Source organism: Nymphaea colorata, chromosome 2 (assembly GCF_008831285.2).
Source record: "Nymphaea colorata isolate Beijing-Zhang1983 chromosome 2, ASM883128v2, whole genome shotgun sequence".
Lineage (NCBI taxonomy): Eukaryota > Viridiplantae > Streptophyta > Magnoliopsida > Nymphaeales > Nymphaeaceae > Nymphaea > Nymphaea colorata.
Genome location: NC_045139.1, coordinates 3,621,581 through 3,640,899, shown reverse-complemented (window position 1 = coordinate 3,640,899; position 19,319 = coordinate 3,621,581). Strand labels below are relative to the sequence as shown.

Sequence of the window (19,319 nt, the reverse complement as noted above, 5' to 3'; positions counted from 1 at the left end):
GATTTTCGCTTTTCCTATTTCTTTGAGATGTTGTGTTTTCATTCTGAAATTTGCACTTGCTTTTTGGATGGTGGTTCTAATAGCAGAAAATTGTCTTGACTCATGGTCTATCTTCAGTGTCAAGTTTTGTCTCTGCTTTTGTCGACAGTGGTTCAAAGTTCTCGTGGAGTTTTGTCTCTACTTTTGTGAACATTGGTCCAATTTTCTCGTATAAGCAAATGAACTGAGAGGAGTACAGGATGAATACGAAGTGCCGTCAAGTGATGAGGTATCGGACGGCCAGCCATTATGGCGAGTTCGTTTTGGTTTAGTTTTGTTTTGTTTTAGAATGTGGCCACGGTCGTATACTTGTGTAAACAACTTCTTTTTTTTTCTATCCAACTCTTTATAAATATTTCTTTTTTGTTTCATCTTTACTTTGTTTCCATTTCATCGTCTTCTTTATCATGTTGATCATTCACCATTTTTTTTGCTTTTCCATTATTTTCGAAGACGTTTGAGCATGGGTTCATCCTTGTTCAAAAGTATGCAATGGTACTCCATTTCCATTCTATTCCCTTATTTTTGTCATTGTACGCTGTCGGATATGTTTCTCAATTGTTTTCAGTTTTTTTACTATTTAGTGATTTTTTATTTTAAAAAACCTATTTTTGATGAAAAGTTAGATTTTCTTTATGAAATTTGTGTGTGTTGTTCTATTACTTTGTTTTGCGTTATTGGGTCTAGGTAATACTTGGTATTGTTTGACTTTTAAGTTAGCTATCGTGCTTTTTGAGCACTTTGCCAAAATATTAATATTTAAAGAAGATAATCTAGAAGAGTCACCCATAGTGAATATCAACAGTTCAATCACAGTGAATATCAATAGGCCAAGTGACGAACCTAACACATCGTTACAGTACCGCCTTCCTTATGTCTGCCCTTATTTTTCTCTCTCCCCTTACATGTCTCACTGTCTTATGCAATTACAATTTAATTTTTGTTTGTGTCAAATTATATTTGATAGTGTTTGGTTTGTTTTCAAAGAATCCGTTCTTTTTTTTATCAAAAAAAAAAAACTTATGTCCAAAAGGAAAACAGTTATTTGTGATTCTCAACGTGACGCTACGTCATGACGTGGTCGTACACTTGTGTAAACTTCTTTTTTTTCTTATCCTACCATCCTTATAAATATTTTTTCTTGTTTCATCTTTACTTTGTTTCCATTTCACTGTCTTCCTTATCATGTGAAACAACTTCTCTTTCTTCATGTCCTATCATCCTTATAAATATTTACTTTGTTTCTATTTTATCGTCTTCCTTGTCATGTCGATATTTCAACATTTTTTTTGTCTTCTATTCTTTTCCAAGAAGCTGGAGCATAGGCTCATCCTTTTTCACAAGTCTGCAATGGTATTTCATTCCATTCCCTTTTGTTTTGTCTTTGTACTCAGTTGGATATGTTTCCTAACTGTTTTCTGTTTTTTACTATTTAAGGAACCTATTTTTTTATGAAAGTTAGGTTTTCTTTATTAAATTTGCATGTGTTGTTTTATTACTTGGTTTTGCGTTATTGGGTCTAGGTAATACTTGGTATTGTTTTATTTTTGAGTTAGCTATCATGCTTCTAAAGCACTTCGCCAAAATATTAGAATTTAAGAGAGATAATCTAGAAGAGTCAAGCATATTGAATATCAATAGTTCAAGCTAATCTGGAAGAGTCAAGCATATTGAATATCAATAGTTCAAGCACAGTGAATGTGGACAGGCCAAGTGAAGGACCTAACATACCATTATGGTACCACCCTCCTTCTCTCTCCCCTTGTTTCTCTCTCTTCCCTTTATGTCAGTTTACCTACTGGCAATGCTCTTTCTCTTCCCCATGCTATTACAATCAAATTTTTGTTTGTGTCAGATATGTTTGATAGTGTTTGGTTTGTTTTCGAAGAATCCGTTCTTTTTTTTGTTTGATCGAAAGGAAAAAGTTATGTCTAAAAGGATAACAGTTATCTGTGATTTTCGACGTGAGGCTGCGTCACTAGGGGGTCGTACACTTGTGTAAACAACTTCTCTTTTTTCATGTCCTACTATGCTTATAAATATTTGTTTTTGTTTCGTCTTTACTTTGTCTCCATTTTATCGTCTTCCTTATCATGTCGATCATTCGCCGTTTTTTTACTCTTTCATTATTTTCCAATATGCTGGAGCATAGGCTCATCCCTTATTATGTCGATCATTCGCCGCTTTTTTACTTTCATTTCATATATATATATATATATATATATATCTATATATATATATATATATATATATATATATATATATATATATATATATATATTACTTCACCATGCTTTCATTTTCCCTTATACCTTACACCCTTGTGACATAGATTGACGTGTTATCAAGATGTGTTAGACTAACATGCATCCCTCCTTCACTTGTAAGTGCAACATATGAAAAGCTTTATTTTCATATTGTAGGTTGGGAACATATATCTCTCTAGCATACACCTAATGGCGCACACTACTCACTTTCCAACCAAGGAGCCCAATTACCAGGAAACTTCGCTTCTAGTAGTAAAATGTTCAAATGAATCCATCGTATCAAAAGAGTTTTCAGGTGGGATTAAAAATTCAAAAATAATTTGGGTCTAAAACTGGGAGCTGGTGGGCTTTCGCTCAGCTTGACTAGAAACCAAAGTGGCGTCATTTTCTGGAAACCATAATTTTCATCCAACTTCTCCTTTAAAAGTGTTGGGTAGTGTTTGAAAATGGGGGACGCCATGTCAGGCATTGCAAATATGTGAAACGATGGCGGCCATTGCTTCTAAGCTTTTGTCTTGCGTGAGACATGCATGTACAAGGAATCCGAATCCAAGGCATGTGCAGGGGATGTACAGTTTGCCATTCGGCTGCCACGTCGTCTTTCGTCTGCGGTTAGATAATTGTGTAGTTTTGTCTTCTCATTTCCTCTCCACCCCTCTTATTTTGTTTTATTGTACATTGTATTGTATATTTCGTTTTTTGCTTATCTTTTGCGTTTGTTATTGTAACTGAGGGACTTCTTATCCCCAAATTTTGGTATTGATTCCCATTTTATCGGCTATCTCTCTCTTTCTCTCTCTCTCTCACACACACACATATAGGCACATATATAAGCACTAGATGAAAATTATGGGCTTTATAAATTCAGTACACCTGATAGCAACTTATAAAGTGCCACATATAAAAGAAACTACTACAAAAACATGCTCAAGTTTATGGTGATATATACACAAAAAAAAACAAACAACAAACAAAAATGTGCAATTAAGTTCAGATTTCTTTCATTTAACTGCTTGTTTCCTTTGTAACTTAGGCAGTTAAATAAAATAAACCAAAACCTAAGCATGTGCTTCACATTTCATTGAACTGGAGTGTACTTTTGTAAAATTTTCAGATGAATTGTAAATGTGAATGGTGGCTAACAATTTGGTTTTAGAAAGAGGTTGCTTTTGGGTCCAGTAACTTGCTTTAGAATCATTAGATTTAAACTATTGCCATTGGTAGGAGGTCTTTTGGAACTATAACAGGGGGAAGGGGGCGTTTTATTTCTTTTGTTGATCAAATTTGATCTTATTTTTAAAGGCATTTTCATCTTTGTCCAAATAACTTTTTTTCCCTTTGAAAGGGACATGGTATAATTGGTTAGGTTGGGAGCATGTGAGAAGGTGCATTTCTAGTTCCGTACTCGTGGGCATTAAACCTACGTGTCTTAAGTGATAAGACAAATACGGTGCCTAAGTTAACAGTGTGACATTGCTATTGTCGACGCCGATGCAGCTCAAAACCCTAGAGGCAAAGGGAACAGTGAGTTTCGGGCTCATGCCAAGCGGTGGATCATAATACCCATAAATAAGCAACTTTATTATTCTTCAATTATTGTCCTTATAGTTTTCTCCACATTTCAAAAACATCTACATTGTTTTGGCCCTTAGTGTTTAGTTGTATTTGGAGTACCCATAAATTGAGTCTGTTTTGGATTGAATCAACTTATAATTTGGTGCTTACAGCTACCATATTTTCTAGAGAGAGAGAGAGAGAGAGAGAGAGATTATAATAGATCTAACTTTGAGAGGCTCATACCAGACATGGAAAGGTACTTCTAACTCCTGATATGGAGGAAAATGGAACGGCTAAGTTTCTCTAATTGCGTGACGAACAAGTCTTTCCAATTCTTGTAAGTCCTGGATTACCGGATCTCCAAAAACCCAAAAGGAATGTTACTGAAATATTTGAACAACATGCAGGCAGCCGTCTTCCTTTATCATAGAAACAGAAACCCAGCAAAGAAGTTACAAAGGCGTACCAGGCAAGGAAGGGAAATTAAGATGTCAAAAACTGCTTGTATAAGGATCTTCTCAGCATATTGTCAGAAATGAGCCAAGGAACACAGACTCATTGTGGAGAACCCAAGTTGCCATGTATACATGTCATCATCTGACATCTACTTGTGGACTTTCCATTTTGCAGAAGAAAAGTCACAGAAAACACGTTTTTTTAAAAAAAAAAATTAATTAAATGGTAGGTTTAAAATTTAAAAAAACATTAATCACAAAAAAACACATTTTTAACGTTTTTTTTCGTTTTATTCACTTTTTTCATTTTTTGGTGTCAAACTTGACCGTTTAAAACTTCAAAACGTTATTTGCGACTTTTCTTTGAACATCATGTTCAAAAAGGTAACATGTATGTCATCGAAGCAATACAAAACATCATAAGCATAAGAATATAACTTTGTGAGTTTTTTGTCGTATTAAAAAAACAGAATATATGACTGTAGTGTAGTTTTTAGTAACATGAGAAATTCAAACAAAATCAGGCATAGGCAAAGCAGATGCTCTCAGGTGTATCCAAGGGCGCACAGATTCGTGTCAGATCCAACGACCTTATTTTGATCACTTTTTTAGTGTTTTTCAATAAAATAATATAATATAAAGTATTAAAAACAGAAAAAGTGTGGAGCATCTTTGCTTATTTCGAGCAAATATAATCTTCCTAGTAACCATGTCGCATCTAGGGATGCGATCTGCCATTAAAGTAATAATAAGATAACACGACATTTTTTTCATTCTTTAAAACGACAAAGCTTCCTCAAAAGTTGCCGAGTTATTATTATTATTTTTTAAACAGTTCAAAGATCAGAACCATTTTAATCTTTTTAGTTGCACTAACTCCTAAGCATGTGGGTCACTGGAAATGATCTGTCGAAATGAATTATCTTAATGGGACAAGGGAGGCCGAATCTAGCGCCGTAGTTAAGCATTCAGAGCTTTCCTTAAATAAAAGTATTTATGTTGGACCCGCTCACGACTCGGATCTAGATTATGCATCTAATTTTATCATAAAGATCATTAATTAAAGAATAATACTTGCTTTGATGAAGCTTTCCATATGGAGTTTATTAAAGTCGGCAGGAATCATCCGATTCGAATGTGGCCAATTGCAGAGTGCCAAATGTCAGAATATATATATATATATATATATATCATTTATTATAAGCACATAACTGTATTGTGATCAGGAAAGGGTATATATATTTAAAAAACTTGGTTGTTAATATTGGATTTGGATCATATTTGGATCAATTTATATTGATTGGCTGCTGCCATTATCTTGTCGCTAGCAAATATCAGTATTTCAAATTTTGGATCTTTCAGACCATCCATATAGGAGATCCAGATCCACTTTTCCGATTTTCAGTCAAAACATTCATTCTCTAATTAAAAAGGTGCAACCTCTAAAGTCTAAAGAGGAGAGCACTTCAGTTTTGAACCCAAGACGTCCTCTCCTGCTCTCTCTGCACTTACAGAGCATTTGATAGCCCCAGATTTGAAATCCTAAGTTTTTATGGATTTCAGATCCGACCTTTCCCTCTTTGATCTTAAACTCCATCATTTTCTCAATGCAAAGAAGTAAAATAAGGTTTTAATAGCGTGGATCTGAGGTTTCACCTAGCATTGTGAGTTTGATGACTCGTGGATTTTATTACAATTTTTTTACCATATCAGTAAACCAATGCCACGTTAGATTTACATTAGATCCGTGATTTCAATTCAGAAATAATCAAACACCACTTTAGAGAATTCAGTTGAGGCATTGAAGTTGAAGAATATGTTAAATTTTATACTCGAATCTTACACTCATTTGTTGCATTTTATAGCCATGGATCTAAGATATAATGCTGCATTAAAAGATGTGCTTCTCAAGATCCTTAGTTTAAACTCTGTAATGTTTAATCAACGTTACGTTTTAAAATCCATGGCTTTAATGTCAGATGGAGTGACGGGGTGAGTCTGATCTTAAATTCATGGATGAGATTCTATGGATCTTTGAGATCTGCAATGAAACAAATACACTCTTAGGATTGAGGCCACTAAGACTAAACAAGATTATGGTTGACAGACCTTATTAGATTAAATCCACTTTCTTTAATTTGTGCACTTAGCACAACCTGATTCTTACTTGAGGTTAATATTGTCATGTAGTTATTTGCATCATTATTTTCAGTTTTCAACGCCTTTATATGAAGGAGGATGAACTAAATCATGTTCTTAGTAAGAAAAATATCATATCGGTCGAGAGAGAGGACTGGTGAGATAGAACTTGACCATGATCAATATACTCTCAAGTTGGTATATTTTAAAGGACTCGTAATGTAAGTTGAAACATAGGGGAGACATTATCTAGAGGCACCAAAAGTAGGCCTGGTACCTTATGGGGATGATGGAAAGGTGTGGCGGGCTTTGGCTCTCAGTTGAGTAGTAAGATAAAATACTCTTCCTACTCACTCAAAAAGGATCCATAGTGTAATTCAACGGACCTTGGATATCAAACTTATGGGGTAATTTGAAACATGACCAAATGAAGTGAACCAGAGGCTAAAAGCAAGTATTGAAAATTAACTGAGAAATAAACAACATACAACTGAGACAACTAAACAAGTGATTTGATATCCCATAACCACAACTTTGTTACAAAATCAATCCTAGGACCCTTTTTTGTGGAGATAGGAAATACGGATCTAGATTTAATTACATAAATCTGGATCTATCTAGATCCAATTACATAGATATGAATGGTACTTCATGGATCTTTACAATATAGATACAAAATAGGGTCCAACCAAACAAACGAACAAAAAAAAAATCCAGACCTTAGGTCTAGATTGTAAATCAATTGTGATTAGTCGCCTTATTGGCCACAAGTGCGGAGCTAGAAATTTCTGATGGGCAGCAATACTAAACAAGTAAACCAACAAAAGGACTCTCCTCTTGGGAATCAATATGGGAATAACCAATTTTTTTTAATCTGTGTGGGCATATGGGAATAACCATTTTCTGTGAATCTGTGTGGGCAACTGCCCACACTTGGCTCAGCCCCTGATTGGTCACCCTTGTGATGGTTGCTTCCGTTATTTTTGTGTAGATTCAAAGGCTCTAATCCGTTTTCTGAACAGAATGATTGATTCATTAGGTAGTGTACAGTATAGTCAGTTCTCTGATAGACACCAAATAGGGTTCTACAGAATTGTGCATACAAAATGTGCTCAAATTATATAATTTTGTGAAAATGAAAAGGATGCTTACGTATTTCCTTTAAATTCAGATTCAAATAAGAATAAAGAAAAATATATGTAGTATGCATATCCGATTGTAAAATCTACCATTTGAATCCGGTCTAAGTCTGACTTCTAATTTCACATCTGAACTCGATTCCAATTTTTAGATGCACAACCAACTTCTTCTGTGCGGCATTATAATACTGCACAGATCAATCCAAAATACTGCAAACTTATGTTGAAAGCAAAAGTTCATGAAGTGATCGTGTTGGCTAATGAATTATAGAGAGAGCAAATATGAAAAAAGAAAATAATGGCATGCAATAGTATATGTATTCCTAGAAGAACCACAGCTTCCATTCAAAACTAGTGAGGATGCCAATGGATTTGATTCCGTTCGGACACCTGACAGAATTGTATACTTTAAAAATATGGGGTATGGAAAAAAATTTAATATTCGATTCAGAAATTTGAATTGGACTTAAAAAATGACACCCAATCATACTCACATTTGGTTTTAGACTTGTTCTCCAATATTTGTACATTTTGAAAATCAATCACTAACATATATACCATAACGTGGTTTAGATTTGGTTGAGCATTTACAAGTTGAATTCAGATTCAAATATGAATGTAAAAGTCGTATTAAGAATTTGAATGTTTTGGATTTAAAATGAGATATGGTATAAGACTTTTCTCCGAGTACATGAATATCCGATAAGAAAAAGATACGATAAAGGGCACATTTGATTTCATTATGATCCGTTGATTAGATTATTATCTGGTGACAAAGCTGAATTCAAGATATATATTCTGGAAATTAAACCCTAATGTTTTATACCATTTTAAACAGTTGCAATTCCGCCGAGGGTTTGGCTCTTGTAAGAAAAGAGATTTAACGAGATAGATGAGGAAGGAGGAATAGAGCTACCAACGTTAACTAGTTTTATACTCAGATATTTAAGCATTAATATTGATTCAACTTGTATATTGCACTTTTGAACTCCTTGTTCGAGCTCTTAACATCTACACCCAATAAAAAGAAAATGTATTATCAAAAGGGTGACAATGAGTCATGTGAAGGCAGAACTAAAAAGAAAATATATCAACAAACGGGTGAGCCATGAACCAAATAACATTAATTCATTACTAAGCTTAACAAAGTTTTGAGAAATGAATTCAAGTTTCTTCTTTTAAGAATTAGATGTATAAAGCGACAACATTAATAATAAAAAAAAAAAGTGTAAAGGAGAACACTATTTGTATGTATCAATGCTGATGAGAAGCGATGCATCCGTTTTCCATTATCCATCTGCAGAAGCAAAACCACCAAAACCAGCTTTAATTAGCACAAAAGAAGCGACAAATCTAAACCGAGGTTAGTCACTAATTACACTAAAAAAACGAACAACTTAATACCTTTTCTTCTTCTTCTTCTTCTTCTTCTTTTTATTCTCCTTCGTCGTCGTCGTCGTCGTCGTTTCGCAAGGGGAAACCAGGCTCTCTACGTAAAGACCATTAATGTCCAATATTCCGCTTAGAATGGACGTATTCTTTAGCACAGGGTCATAAGAGAAGAACTCATAGGTAAAGAATCTCGCGCTTGAACAGCAACCCGCGCTTGAACAGCAACACGATGACGACGACGGCGGCGGCGGTGGTACAGGAGCATAAATCCTCATTACCAGTTCTTTGTCGCTGAACTTGACCACAGGGTAGACATGGAGACTCTCTTTCGGGCCTCTGTTTCTCATGTCCAAATGAAGCTCCTTGTACAGTACCGTAAGGCAGATGGTGTGATCTTTGGTCCAAACGCCACCATAATAATCAGTCAGCAACCATGTCTCCATGAAAGTGCCAGAACCATCCATGTGGAACAAAGCAAGGAGCCCTCTCAGCTCCGCCACTCTCGGCACATGGCGTAAATAGCCGGAGACACTCCAACACTTCTTTTCTGGGGAGCAACAGTCCGGAGGGAACCCAATTTCTGTAAATCTCTCTTGGTGGATATCGAAGGCGGCAATGCCGCATTCCAAATCCTCGCGAAGGTAGCTGTGGACGCGGTGAACAGCTCCATTGACGCATGGAGACTCCTTCAACTCCCCGTAGTCATTGTCCCAAGTTGTAAAAGAGTTAGGAATACGTCGCCAGGTCAGGTCCATCCGGTGAAGCGTACAGACAAGAGAGCGGACTCCGCCCTCCGTCTCCCTGTAGACGAAGAGAACCTTGTAAACCCCACCTCCTCCTCCAACGCTTTCATGATCAGGACACCATAGGAGCTGGCAGGTATGAAGGGCAGACCTACAACCCGTTTGAGGGAGGTGCACACCCTTTCCGGTGATTGGATTGACGACATTAAAGGAATAAACGCCCGTCCTCAGATTCAGCCGTGACAAGCAGAGCAAGCCATCGCGACAGGAGGTTAATGAGACGTCGCGATGGCCGGTTGGGAAAGGAAGGCGGATCTTCCTGGAGGTGGAGGCAGGGGACTCGTAATCAAAGCAGAACAGGTCGTTCATCCGTTGGTACAGGAGGTTCGTGGGAGATGCGGCCCTGGCGCGAGGAAGGTGCAGATTGTGGATGAAGTCGTGGCTGTCGATAAGATCACGCCATGACTTGCAGACGGACCTAAACCTCAACAATGGCTCCGGCCGAAGGCGAGAAAGGATCTCCGTCACTATTTCCATGGGAAGCCAAATAGAATCCGAGTGACCAGTCATCTGGCTGGATTCGATGATGCTTTTTTCACCGGTACCGACGCTCTGCTTCTCCCTCTTAATTCCTTTTCTCCCCTGCCTCGTCGCCTTCCTCTCCCTGTTATTTTTCCCCATGTTGATCGAGGAGGGAAAAGGTCTCTCCTCCTCCTCCTCCTCTATGCTTCTTCCCTCCTGCTCCCAGTTGTCAATGAGGCTAGTTACTCTCAGCTCCTGGTATTTCTCCTAACGAGAGATTTTTCCGATAGAGAACGGCCGATTACCAAGATCAGCTGATCATATTTATGATAAAGAGATAAATTTCTTCGGTATAGGAGACATAACAATTTTGAGATCAAGTGGAAGTTAAGATGGAGAAGATAAATAACCATTTTGAGATCAAGTGGAAGTTAAGATGGAGAAGATAAATAACAATTTTGAGATCAAGTGGAAGTTAAGATGGAGAAGATAAATAACAATTTTGAGATCAAGTGGAAGTTAAGATGGAGAAGATAAGGTAAGGATAGTCGGGGGGATAAGGATAAGAAAGTTAATGCGTTCTTCAAGCCTTAATAAGAAGAATTATTTTATTGTATATCGTTTCAGGTCAAGCTTAAATGATCGGAGAGTCGGTTTCAGACTTTGACATACAAATTAAATGTGAAACTGAATAGGAAAGTTCAGCATTTTGTGATTATCTTGTTTGTATATATATATATATATATATAATGCTTGCACTGATTCGCATGTTATATGGATGAACAAGTGTGATGGAACTAAGTGACTTATCTTGCAAACTAATTAATGTGTCTTTGTGTTTATTTGACTCTCCCTCTCTCTTATATGGGGAATCAGTTTCCGGATATAGAGGCAGCTCACTCTGTTCATAATAGTCTAGGTTGAATCTAACGCCATAATATCATTTTAGATGCTCTAAATTGTTATGAGGAACCTGATTTTTAAGTTGAGGTTGTACAAAGGAACATGGTACAATCCTTTGGAAGTGAGATGAGACTTACTTTTCCGAGCAGTTGGACCTTAGAAAATTTTGTTGTCGTATTGGTTTCTCTTATATATTTACACATGGTATTCACTGATAGTTTCTTCATAACTTTGCCATCTGAGCTAATTGATGTGATAGGCACATCACTACTAATGGCCTTTCCCCACATAGGATTTTTCTTGCTTAATGAGATGTATTTGCTATCTTTAATTAACAAAGGTAGGGAAGCTTATGCCAACCCTTCATAATTCCTTTAGAAGTTGTTTGGCAGTTGGAATGCTCTGTTAATGTTTCATAGATCCATCCTAAAGATTAAAAGAATGCTCTGTTAATGTTTCATAGATCCATCCTAAAGATTAAAAGAAATTCATGAAATACTAGAGAAATGTTCATTAGATTCATCAAACAGTCACAAAGTGTTCGACTTACCAAACGAACCACTAGATTACAAGGTCTGCTTTCCTCCCTAATTAGTACCCTTTTAGTAAAAAATATCCAACTCTGCCCGAGGGCTTGGATGCCCACAGTGACTCTCTTATTCTTTTCTTGTTCTCTTCCTCGATCCCAAGCTGACTTTACTCAGTTCAACTTGGGAGACGGTTCAATTTTGATGGGGTCATATACATCTATGAGCCTTGCAAAGCACTTTGAAAAGGCACCGGGCAACAATGCGCATCTAAATATGTATGGAAAAACATATAGCTATCAAACACTCGTAAACTCAAATTTGATAGGAAATTCTGGTGCCATCGATTCCAAGGAAATTAAATAGTAGATATTAATTTACAATTATAAAAGTCAAACGGTTTCTTAAGGAGTCTAAAATACCATTCAAAAGAGATAAGGGGTTTCATTTATCTCTCCCTTACTTTGAAGAGTATTTCAGATTCTTAAAAAACAGTTTGATTTCTATATTAATTTGCAACTAAATCTTTAACATTTGATCCTTTTAAAATCGACAGCCCAAATAATTAACATGAAAGTTGATTTCTCCAACCGTCCGGTTGCAAACCAATTGTTCAACTTGTGAAAGCTTCACTTGTTTATGCAACTCAACTGTTGTCGGGCTTGAGTTTCTTCATGACTGCGTGTTGCTAAACTGGAGGAAAACTGCACTCGTATACATTGCTTGCCCTTTTCTTGTAATGTCCGGCCAACTATGATTCCTTTTAAAGAGTCAGTGCCCACAATTAGATGGTCGTGTGCAGCGTTTAAGTCTTCTACAGTAAACTGTTACTCTCCTTAGCTTATTATGTCTGAAATATGCTGAGGAGATGCTTACATAAGCCAAATTTGACATCTTGACTAATTTCTCATCCTTGCAAGGCAATTTGGTTTCTATTACAAGGAAGATGCCCTCCATGCACGTTGTTCAGTAGGGACATATATTCACCTGTTTTTGTTGGACGGGAAGAACTGACAAGCCTCGGTTCATTCTGTAATTTGAGCTACTGGCCATTTCATTTTCCATCACACCAGTAGTTTGCCATAGCCCTCCTTGTCTACTGTGAATTTCTCAAAGTTTTATGCTCCCTTTCTCTACAGAGATATGGTAACTATGAGCACAAATAACGAGTCATTTCAATGTATGAGTCTAAACCTTTGATTGGGAACGCTTTCCGGTCACGATAGGTGACTTCGGGGTAGATTCTGTCCGTACTTGTGTTGTTCGTTGTTGGTCGCTGTGGTTCATTATTTTTCTTTTTTCTTTTTCGTTTTCTTAACAAAAGGTGAAGAGCCTAATCTCCCGGCAGGGTTGCGTTGGGGTTATTTCAATGTGATCACTCACAAAGTTACTGTACCCGAACCACTTTTGATGCACAAGAAACCATGGGATTCACCATGTAGCACAGATTGGACAAGATCATGCTCACCCACCTCCAACCTTTGCATGTTTTCCTGACAAATGAAATCCCTTGCAGGACATTTGTTATCTGCCTTCAAAACACAAAGACAGCCATTTTTATGACTGGTACAGCGTAACAGAGCAGGATCATCGAACTTGAAACAGAAGCAGCTTTAGTTCTCTCACTTCAATGGCCATCGTCGAATCTACAAAAATTGATGGTTATCACACTACCAACAACTCGCTGCAGGAAGAATGAGACCTCACGGAAACTTGTAATAAAACATTTACCAGCCACATACATATGGTGGTAGTCTTCAGAGACGAGGCTACAGTCAATTCTATGAAGTTTACCATATATCTATGACACAAGCATGCATTATGTCCACAAAGCAGAAGCATCTAACAAATAGATTAACTTGGAAAATTGCATATACATTTTCATAGGCACTGAAACCAGAATGTGAAGCCATAACAAGCATTTAGAAGGAGCTTAACAGACTCACAAGCAGAAAAGGGGAAAGAAGAAACCAGAATTCAAATTCTACCGTCTTCCTCATATGAACTGGCATTTGTGCCAGATTCTCTTGATTTTTTATGCTGTGAATGTTGTTACGAAGTTCCAACTTCTGTTAGTTGTAAAGGGATGTAGTCAGAATCTGATTCTTCCCGGTTCCTTCCTAAACCTTCCAACAACTGGAGATATGCATATGGTACCCAACCTGCCACAAAGAAATGTTATCTTCTTGCCTAGGATTTGCAGATTGTATAAGAATAGCTTTTCCCAGACACACACAGGATGAACAACTAAATATCCACCATGAACCTTGAAAAGCACATAAAGAAAGGAAGAGGAAAGCCATTATAGCATAAATATAAATACTAGAGATTAAAAGGAAACTAGCTGCAGACGTACCATGTGAATGATATGGGGCTGGGAAGAACTGCAAATAACAAAAGGTAGCAACTGTCATACCTACAGAGAGTAGCACTGAAAGTAAGTATCAAGGATAGATATCTTCGACTAATCTGAACTCTACCTTTCCACATACCTAGAAAGCCACCAGCAAAAACATCATGCCAGTGATGCCGATAGTCATCCACCCGAGAAATTCCAACAAGAACAGCAATCAGCAATGGCAGGAATACAATACAGAGTTTTGCTACATGACCTTTCTGATCAAATGCTTGAATTTTTCCAGACAGGTAGAGGGAAAGGAATCCTAATCCTGCAAATGACCCTGTCAAAATTTTCAATTCCCATTAGTATATGAAATGCAACAAAATGCAAAATGCCTCTATGACATACTGTTGAGAATGCTTCGAGAAAAGGTGGATATGCAAACATTCATACTAAAAGAAAACATGATTGTATGTCAAAATGCTTATTAAGAATTCTCCTATATTATCAACCAACAAGATCACAAGCACCAAAATATGAAATTTGGTAGTAATTTCCATTGATCCGGCCTGTACCTAACAAATAGCACTTTCATGTATTCAAGACTCAAAGCATCATCAAATATATCATTCTATGGAAAGTATCGGCAAGATTTTTCTTGGTATTGTTTGGCAAAGTTCTCAGGAAAATCTCGACAATTTTTAAAAAATTAAAAAAAATCATAAGAAAACCTAAAAAAATCTAAAAATTACAAAATATTAAAATCTCAGGAAAAGATCACAATAATCGCGACAGTTTAGTTTTGGCAGGATTTTCAAAATCTCACTACTTTTTCCTGATTTTGTCGTTTTATTTGATTTTCTCACAAAAATCATGATATTTTCGAAAATCTCACGATATCTTGTGACACTATGTCAAAGTGAAGGTAAAACTTCAAGCTTTAGAAAAGAAATTAACATATTGTAATGCCTTCGAAACTTCTTGTTTCTGTATGTATATATGTAAATGTCTATTGACAAGAATGAGATGAGCGATTAAGGTTGGCAGTAACCGCCTAATGCGTACAACAGTCCCTCTCTTCTTACATGTTAGCTTCTATATTTTTTTTTTCCTTTTTTCTGAAGATATCTTTTCTATGGTTTGTTTATGACTTCAGTTCTGACCTGGTACTGAATATGCTGCAACATCACCAAGTTCCAATGGCTCCTATACTAAACATAGATTTATTCAGTTCGCCGTCATCAAAAAATAAGCATCATAATGCTAAAGATCAAGAACAAATAATTGGAGATTTGAAGCACATAGACTATTCTAACAAGAAAAAAAGTCAGCTCTCACAAGGTATTTAGTCAGAAGGAGAAATGAAATAAGTACAAGAAGTATGTCCACTAGGGAAACTCTTATGTCCATCTTTCATGAGATTATCTTGCCCATGACAAATTACACCGCCTGTGAGAGGATCATACACCTGCACAATTCTATGTCAACAATTGGTTGAATAAACAGAAAAATATCAAGAAAATAAACGGATTAATCTGCAAAAATTTACTGTAAAACACTAAGTGAATTTCTTAGTCAAAAACTTAAAGGATGCAATCCTACATCCTTTCCATCAGGGAAACACCGCCAGAAGAAATCAGGCCGAGGTCGACCAACGGCATCCTTAATAGCATTTGTTATAACTCCCGTAAAGAATACAGCAAACAGAAGCCCTGTTCAACAATACAAAATATGAACGTTCATAAGTTACTGAACATTCCAACGGAAAAAAAATGATCAACAAAAGTAATTACCAAGTGTGGCATGATGAAAATCATAAACATTTCTTCTGATTATGTAGTACACAAAGATGAAGACAAAAGGCACCAAAATTCCAATTATCTGTGAACACGAAAAATGGTAGCACATAATTCAAGAGATACAAAAGCAACATGACACAATGAATGTTCACTAGAAAGACTATTTCTTGGAAACCAGTACATACAGGTAAAGTCCAAGAGGGTACAGTGTTGTTCTTGAGTGGATACTTCAAGTCCACCATCATTTCCTTCCCTACAAACCGATGAAATGGAGGCACAATTTCTGACAAAACAAACTCCAACACCATAAGAAGTGCAAGTATGAGCCAATCGTGCATATGCAACCTTACTACTTGAACTCCATGTGATTTAATTGTGTGAGTAACCAACAGAGGTTTTGGCATGTCTTTGCCTGCGACATGACAAACAAAAGAATATAAAATGCAACTTCTTCTTAAAGGAAACTGTGACAGAAAAGTGCACATTTTGTATAATTTACTCATGTCAATGCTGCTTAGAGCCTTAGACCCATTTAACACTTAAAATCAACTGAGATGAATCAGATAGAAGAAAGTTCACCACATGACTTTTGAAATGCTTGTTTATTTTGTTTCTCCTGCTTTTGCTTCCTCGACACGAGCCGTATCCTGATAAAAAAAATTAATCCCCCCTTTCCCACTTTCCATCATTACATAGATGTATGTGTATGCTATGCAGTTAATATTCATTCCCCTGCCAAGGAACCTTTTCTGTGAAAAAACAACATTGCTCTTGAATCATGGAATCTGTGATCTTATTCAAAGAATATTTTGTTGATTGATTGGAAAGTTCAGCTCATGGTACGTCAAAGGAAAGGGCGAACGAAGTGTGTCAGAGTAGACGAAGAGCGAAGAATGAAAACAGAGCCTAAACAGAGTCCAAGAAAAAAAAATCAGCTCTCACAACAATGTGAACATGGTGTCATACTAGTACTCATAGCTTAAGCAGGAAAAACAATTAAAAATTTCAGAAAAGCAAGTAATGTGGCTAAGGTTCTGTTGAAATATTTAATGTGTCAGCCCCAATTACTTTCGACAAATTCATTGATTATTTGTATCAAAACGGGATTGAAATTCCCTCTTTTTCATGCAACTTCGCTTTACGTGAGACGAAGCTCGTCAGAAACAAAAAATTAGACACATAAAAATACGTTTTACGGTAGAACACCAAAAGGGTAAAAACAACGATCAATAAGCCGTCCACTTGAAGGTCCAATTCAAGGAAACGGACCCAAAGTCTCCTTCCCATTCTTCTCTCCCCAATACAAGAAAAAGTCATAATTTTCGCGACATCACAAGAAAGATGCAGAACACAGAAGTCCCCAAAAGACCATGATATGATAAATCATCTCCAAAAACAAGAAGCGCGCGAACCGGAGAAGCAACAGAAAGAAAGAAATGTGGAAAGAAAATGAACAAATTGAACCTGATCAGCAGACAGCCCTCTGCGCTTTTCCTTCTGATTCTTCTCTCGGTCGTCTTTCCACCCTGTGGAGATTTTGAGGAAATTCCAGTTCCGTCGACGCCCAGATAGAGACTGAATTGCACAATTTGAACGTCACTTCCCTCTCTGACTCTCTCCTGTGGGCCAAATAACAAATACAATAAACTTCTGCATCGTTCACGAATTTTGAGGATAGTGGTGAGAAGCTAAAATAGCGTTAATACTCACAAATTCGCTACAATTACTCCAAGGGGGCTCCTCTTTTCCTATAATTGTTCACTCACTCCTTGCGAATAGCCATCCGACAACCGTGTTCATTCTCAACGGTTGTGTTCCGGTGAGATCACGATTCTAGTGGGCTCATATCTTGTTGGCGTGGAATATCGTTTGACTTTGATATAGTTGTTTTTGGATTCTAATTTTATGGAGGTGTTTGATAGGCTCGAATTTAATATTTGATTTAAGATTAGATTCTTCTCTTTCAATTTTAACTATGATCATTCTTCAATGCAATATGGATCTTAAGTTCTTAGGTCTGTACTTAAAATCCTTAGTTTGATGAACCATGGATTTGACCAATGATGGTTTGCTACTTCAACAAAAGCACGTCATGTCATGTTAAATCTGCATGGCATCAGATCAATTGCTTTCAAATCTAGAGTAATCAAACACACAATATGCTGTGTTTTTTATGTTACGGGGAAAAGTGGAAAGTGGCTGCAGTCGACAATATGCTGTGTTTTTTATGGATTCTCATAAAAAAAATCAAGTGTTTTATGAAATAATAAAAAAGTCAACCCTTCATGTCAATAAATTATCTATGTGTCAGATTTGGCGATCATAGCGGGAGTTTTTTAAGTTAAGGAGATGACATTGTCAAAGGTAAGATGACACCATAAATCATGACAACATGAAATAAGGAATTTATTTTGAAAATATGGTGTGTAAATGATGAACTTAATCGATGGAGAGAGAGAGAAGCATATGATCATCTCTAATAGACTTGTCTAATTTCGGAGTCATCACCCAATTGATCTTTTTGTAACGACTCAACCCACCCTTAAGCTCGAGCCCCTGGTCTTATAAATCCCAACTGGTTCTCTTCACAGTTTTGGTTTCAGCAAAAAAAAAATGCTAAAAACCAGAGTTCCCTAAGATCCCTCACGATCTTCAATATAAGATCAAATTTTTTAGAATGTTATATATTGGTTATTGATGTCAATCGGCTGTAATAATGTAAATGGCTCAAACTACTTGGTTTTGATTTGAAGTTAGGTTTAGACTAACTATATCAATGGATCAAATTCAAACCGAATATTTGATTGAATTACTTCAAAAAATTGGATATGAAAAAAAAATTAATATCTGATTAAGAAATCAGATTGGATTTGAATTTTAAAAACTTATATCCTACTGGATTCAGAATTAATTAGTTTCAAATAAATATGTGATCGGTTGGGTCTAGATTCAAACTCAAATTTAACTTCGAATGAATATTCTATATTTAATGTCCATACTTTTTGAAAAGTCGTATTCCAAAACATGTTAAAATGTCGCCCAGAATTTTGTTGCGTATGAAAAAATAGGAATCGGATTCAGATGTAAAAATAGAAGTCGGATTTGGATGAGATTCAAATTGTAAAGTTTTAATCAAATATCAATACTATATATATTTTTCGTTATTGTTATTCGAATCCGAATATAAATAAAAATATTTAAGCATCCTATAGATTAGATACAGTAAAGTTATCCATTGACATCCCTGATTTGGGCTCAGATATATGATTCTCCAAAATCAATCTAAATTTGATTTGGATTTAATTAGGATCATTTGCAGACCAACATGCCAACATCAAACCTCATTTATACATTTGGTTCAAACGTTGCCCAAGAAGAGAGACAATTTCTAACCTTATTAAATTATAAACAAATTATCTTTAACCGAGACATTTATACTGTTTATTTTGAATTTAAAAACTATACACATCTGGGAACATTGCATACTTAATCAGAA

The 19,319-nt window shown here is 36.2% G+C and overlaps 2 protein-coding genes across 3 annotated transcripts; both read right to left on the bottom strand.

Moving 5' to 3' along the window:
• Positions 1 to 8,850: 8,850 nt before the first annotated feature.
• On the bottom strand, positions 8,851 to 10,800 carry LOC116246680 (F-box protein At5g49610-like). The gene is made up of 2 exons (XM_031618496.2): positions 9,001 to 10,800; positions 8,851 to 8,893 (listed from the first exon to the last, which is right to left on the bottom strand). Exons 1-2 carry the CDS (start codon positions 10,410 to 10,412, stop codon positions 8,851 to 8,853), a joined length of 1,455 nt encoding a protein of 484 aa, XP_031474356.1. The 5' UTR covers positions 10,413 to 10,800.
• A 2,737-nt stretch (positions 10,801 to 13,537) lies between these two features.
• On the bottom strand, positions 13,538 to 17,550 carry LOC116249199 (lipid phosphate phosphatase 2-like). Of its 2 annotated transcripts, XM_050076448.1 has the most exons (9): positions 17,534 to 17,550; positions 17,288 to 17,442; positions 16,009 to 16,235; positions 15,818 to 15,905; positions 15,627 to 15,736; positions 15,399 to 15,492; positions 14,176 to 14,364; positions 14,040 to 14,067; positions 13,538 to 13,845 (listed from the first exon to the last, which is right to left on the bottom strand). In XM_050076448.1, exons 3-9 carry the CDS (start codon positions 16,225 to 16,227, stop codon positions 13,776 to 13,778), a joined length of 798 nt encoding a protein of 265 aa, XP_049932405.1. In that variant the 5' UTR covers positions 16,228 to 16,235; positions 17,288 to 17,442; positions 17,534 to 17,550; the 3' UTR covers positions 13,538 to 13,775. The 2 variants fall into 2 exon arrangements, with proteins under 2 accessions (XP_049932405.1, XP_031478257.1); XM_031622397.2 differs by lacking the exon at positions 17,534 to 17,550 and having other exon boundaries at positions 14,040 to 14,099.
• Positions 17,551 to 19,319: the final 1,769 nt, after the last annotated feature.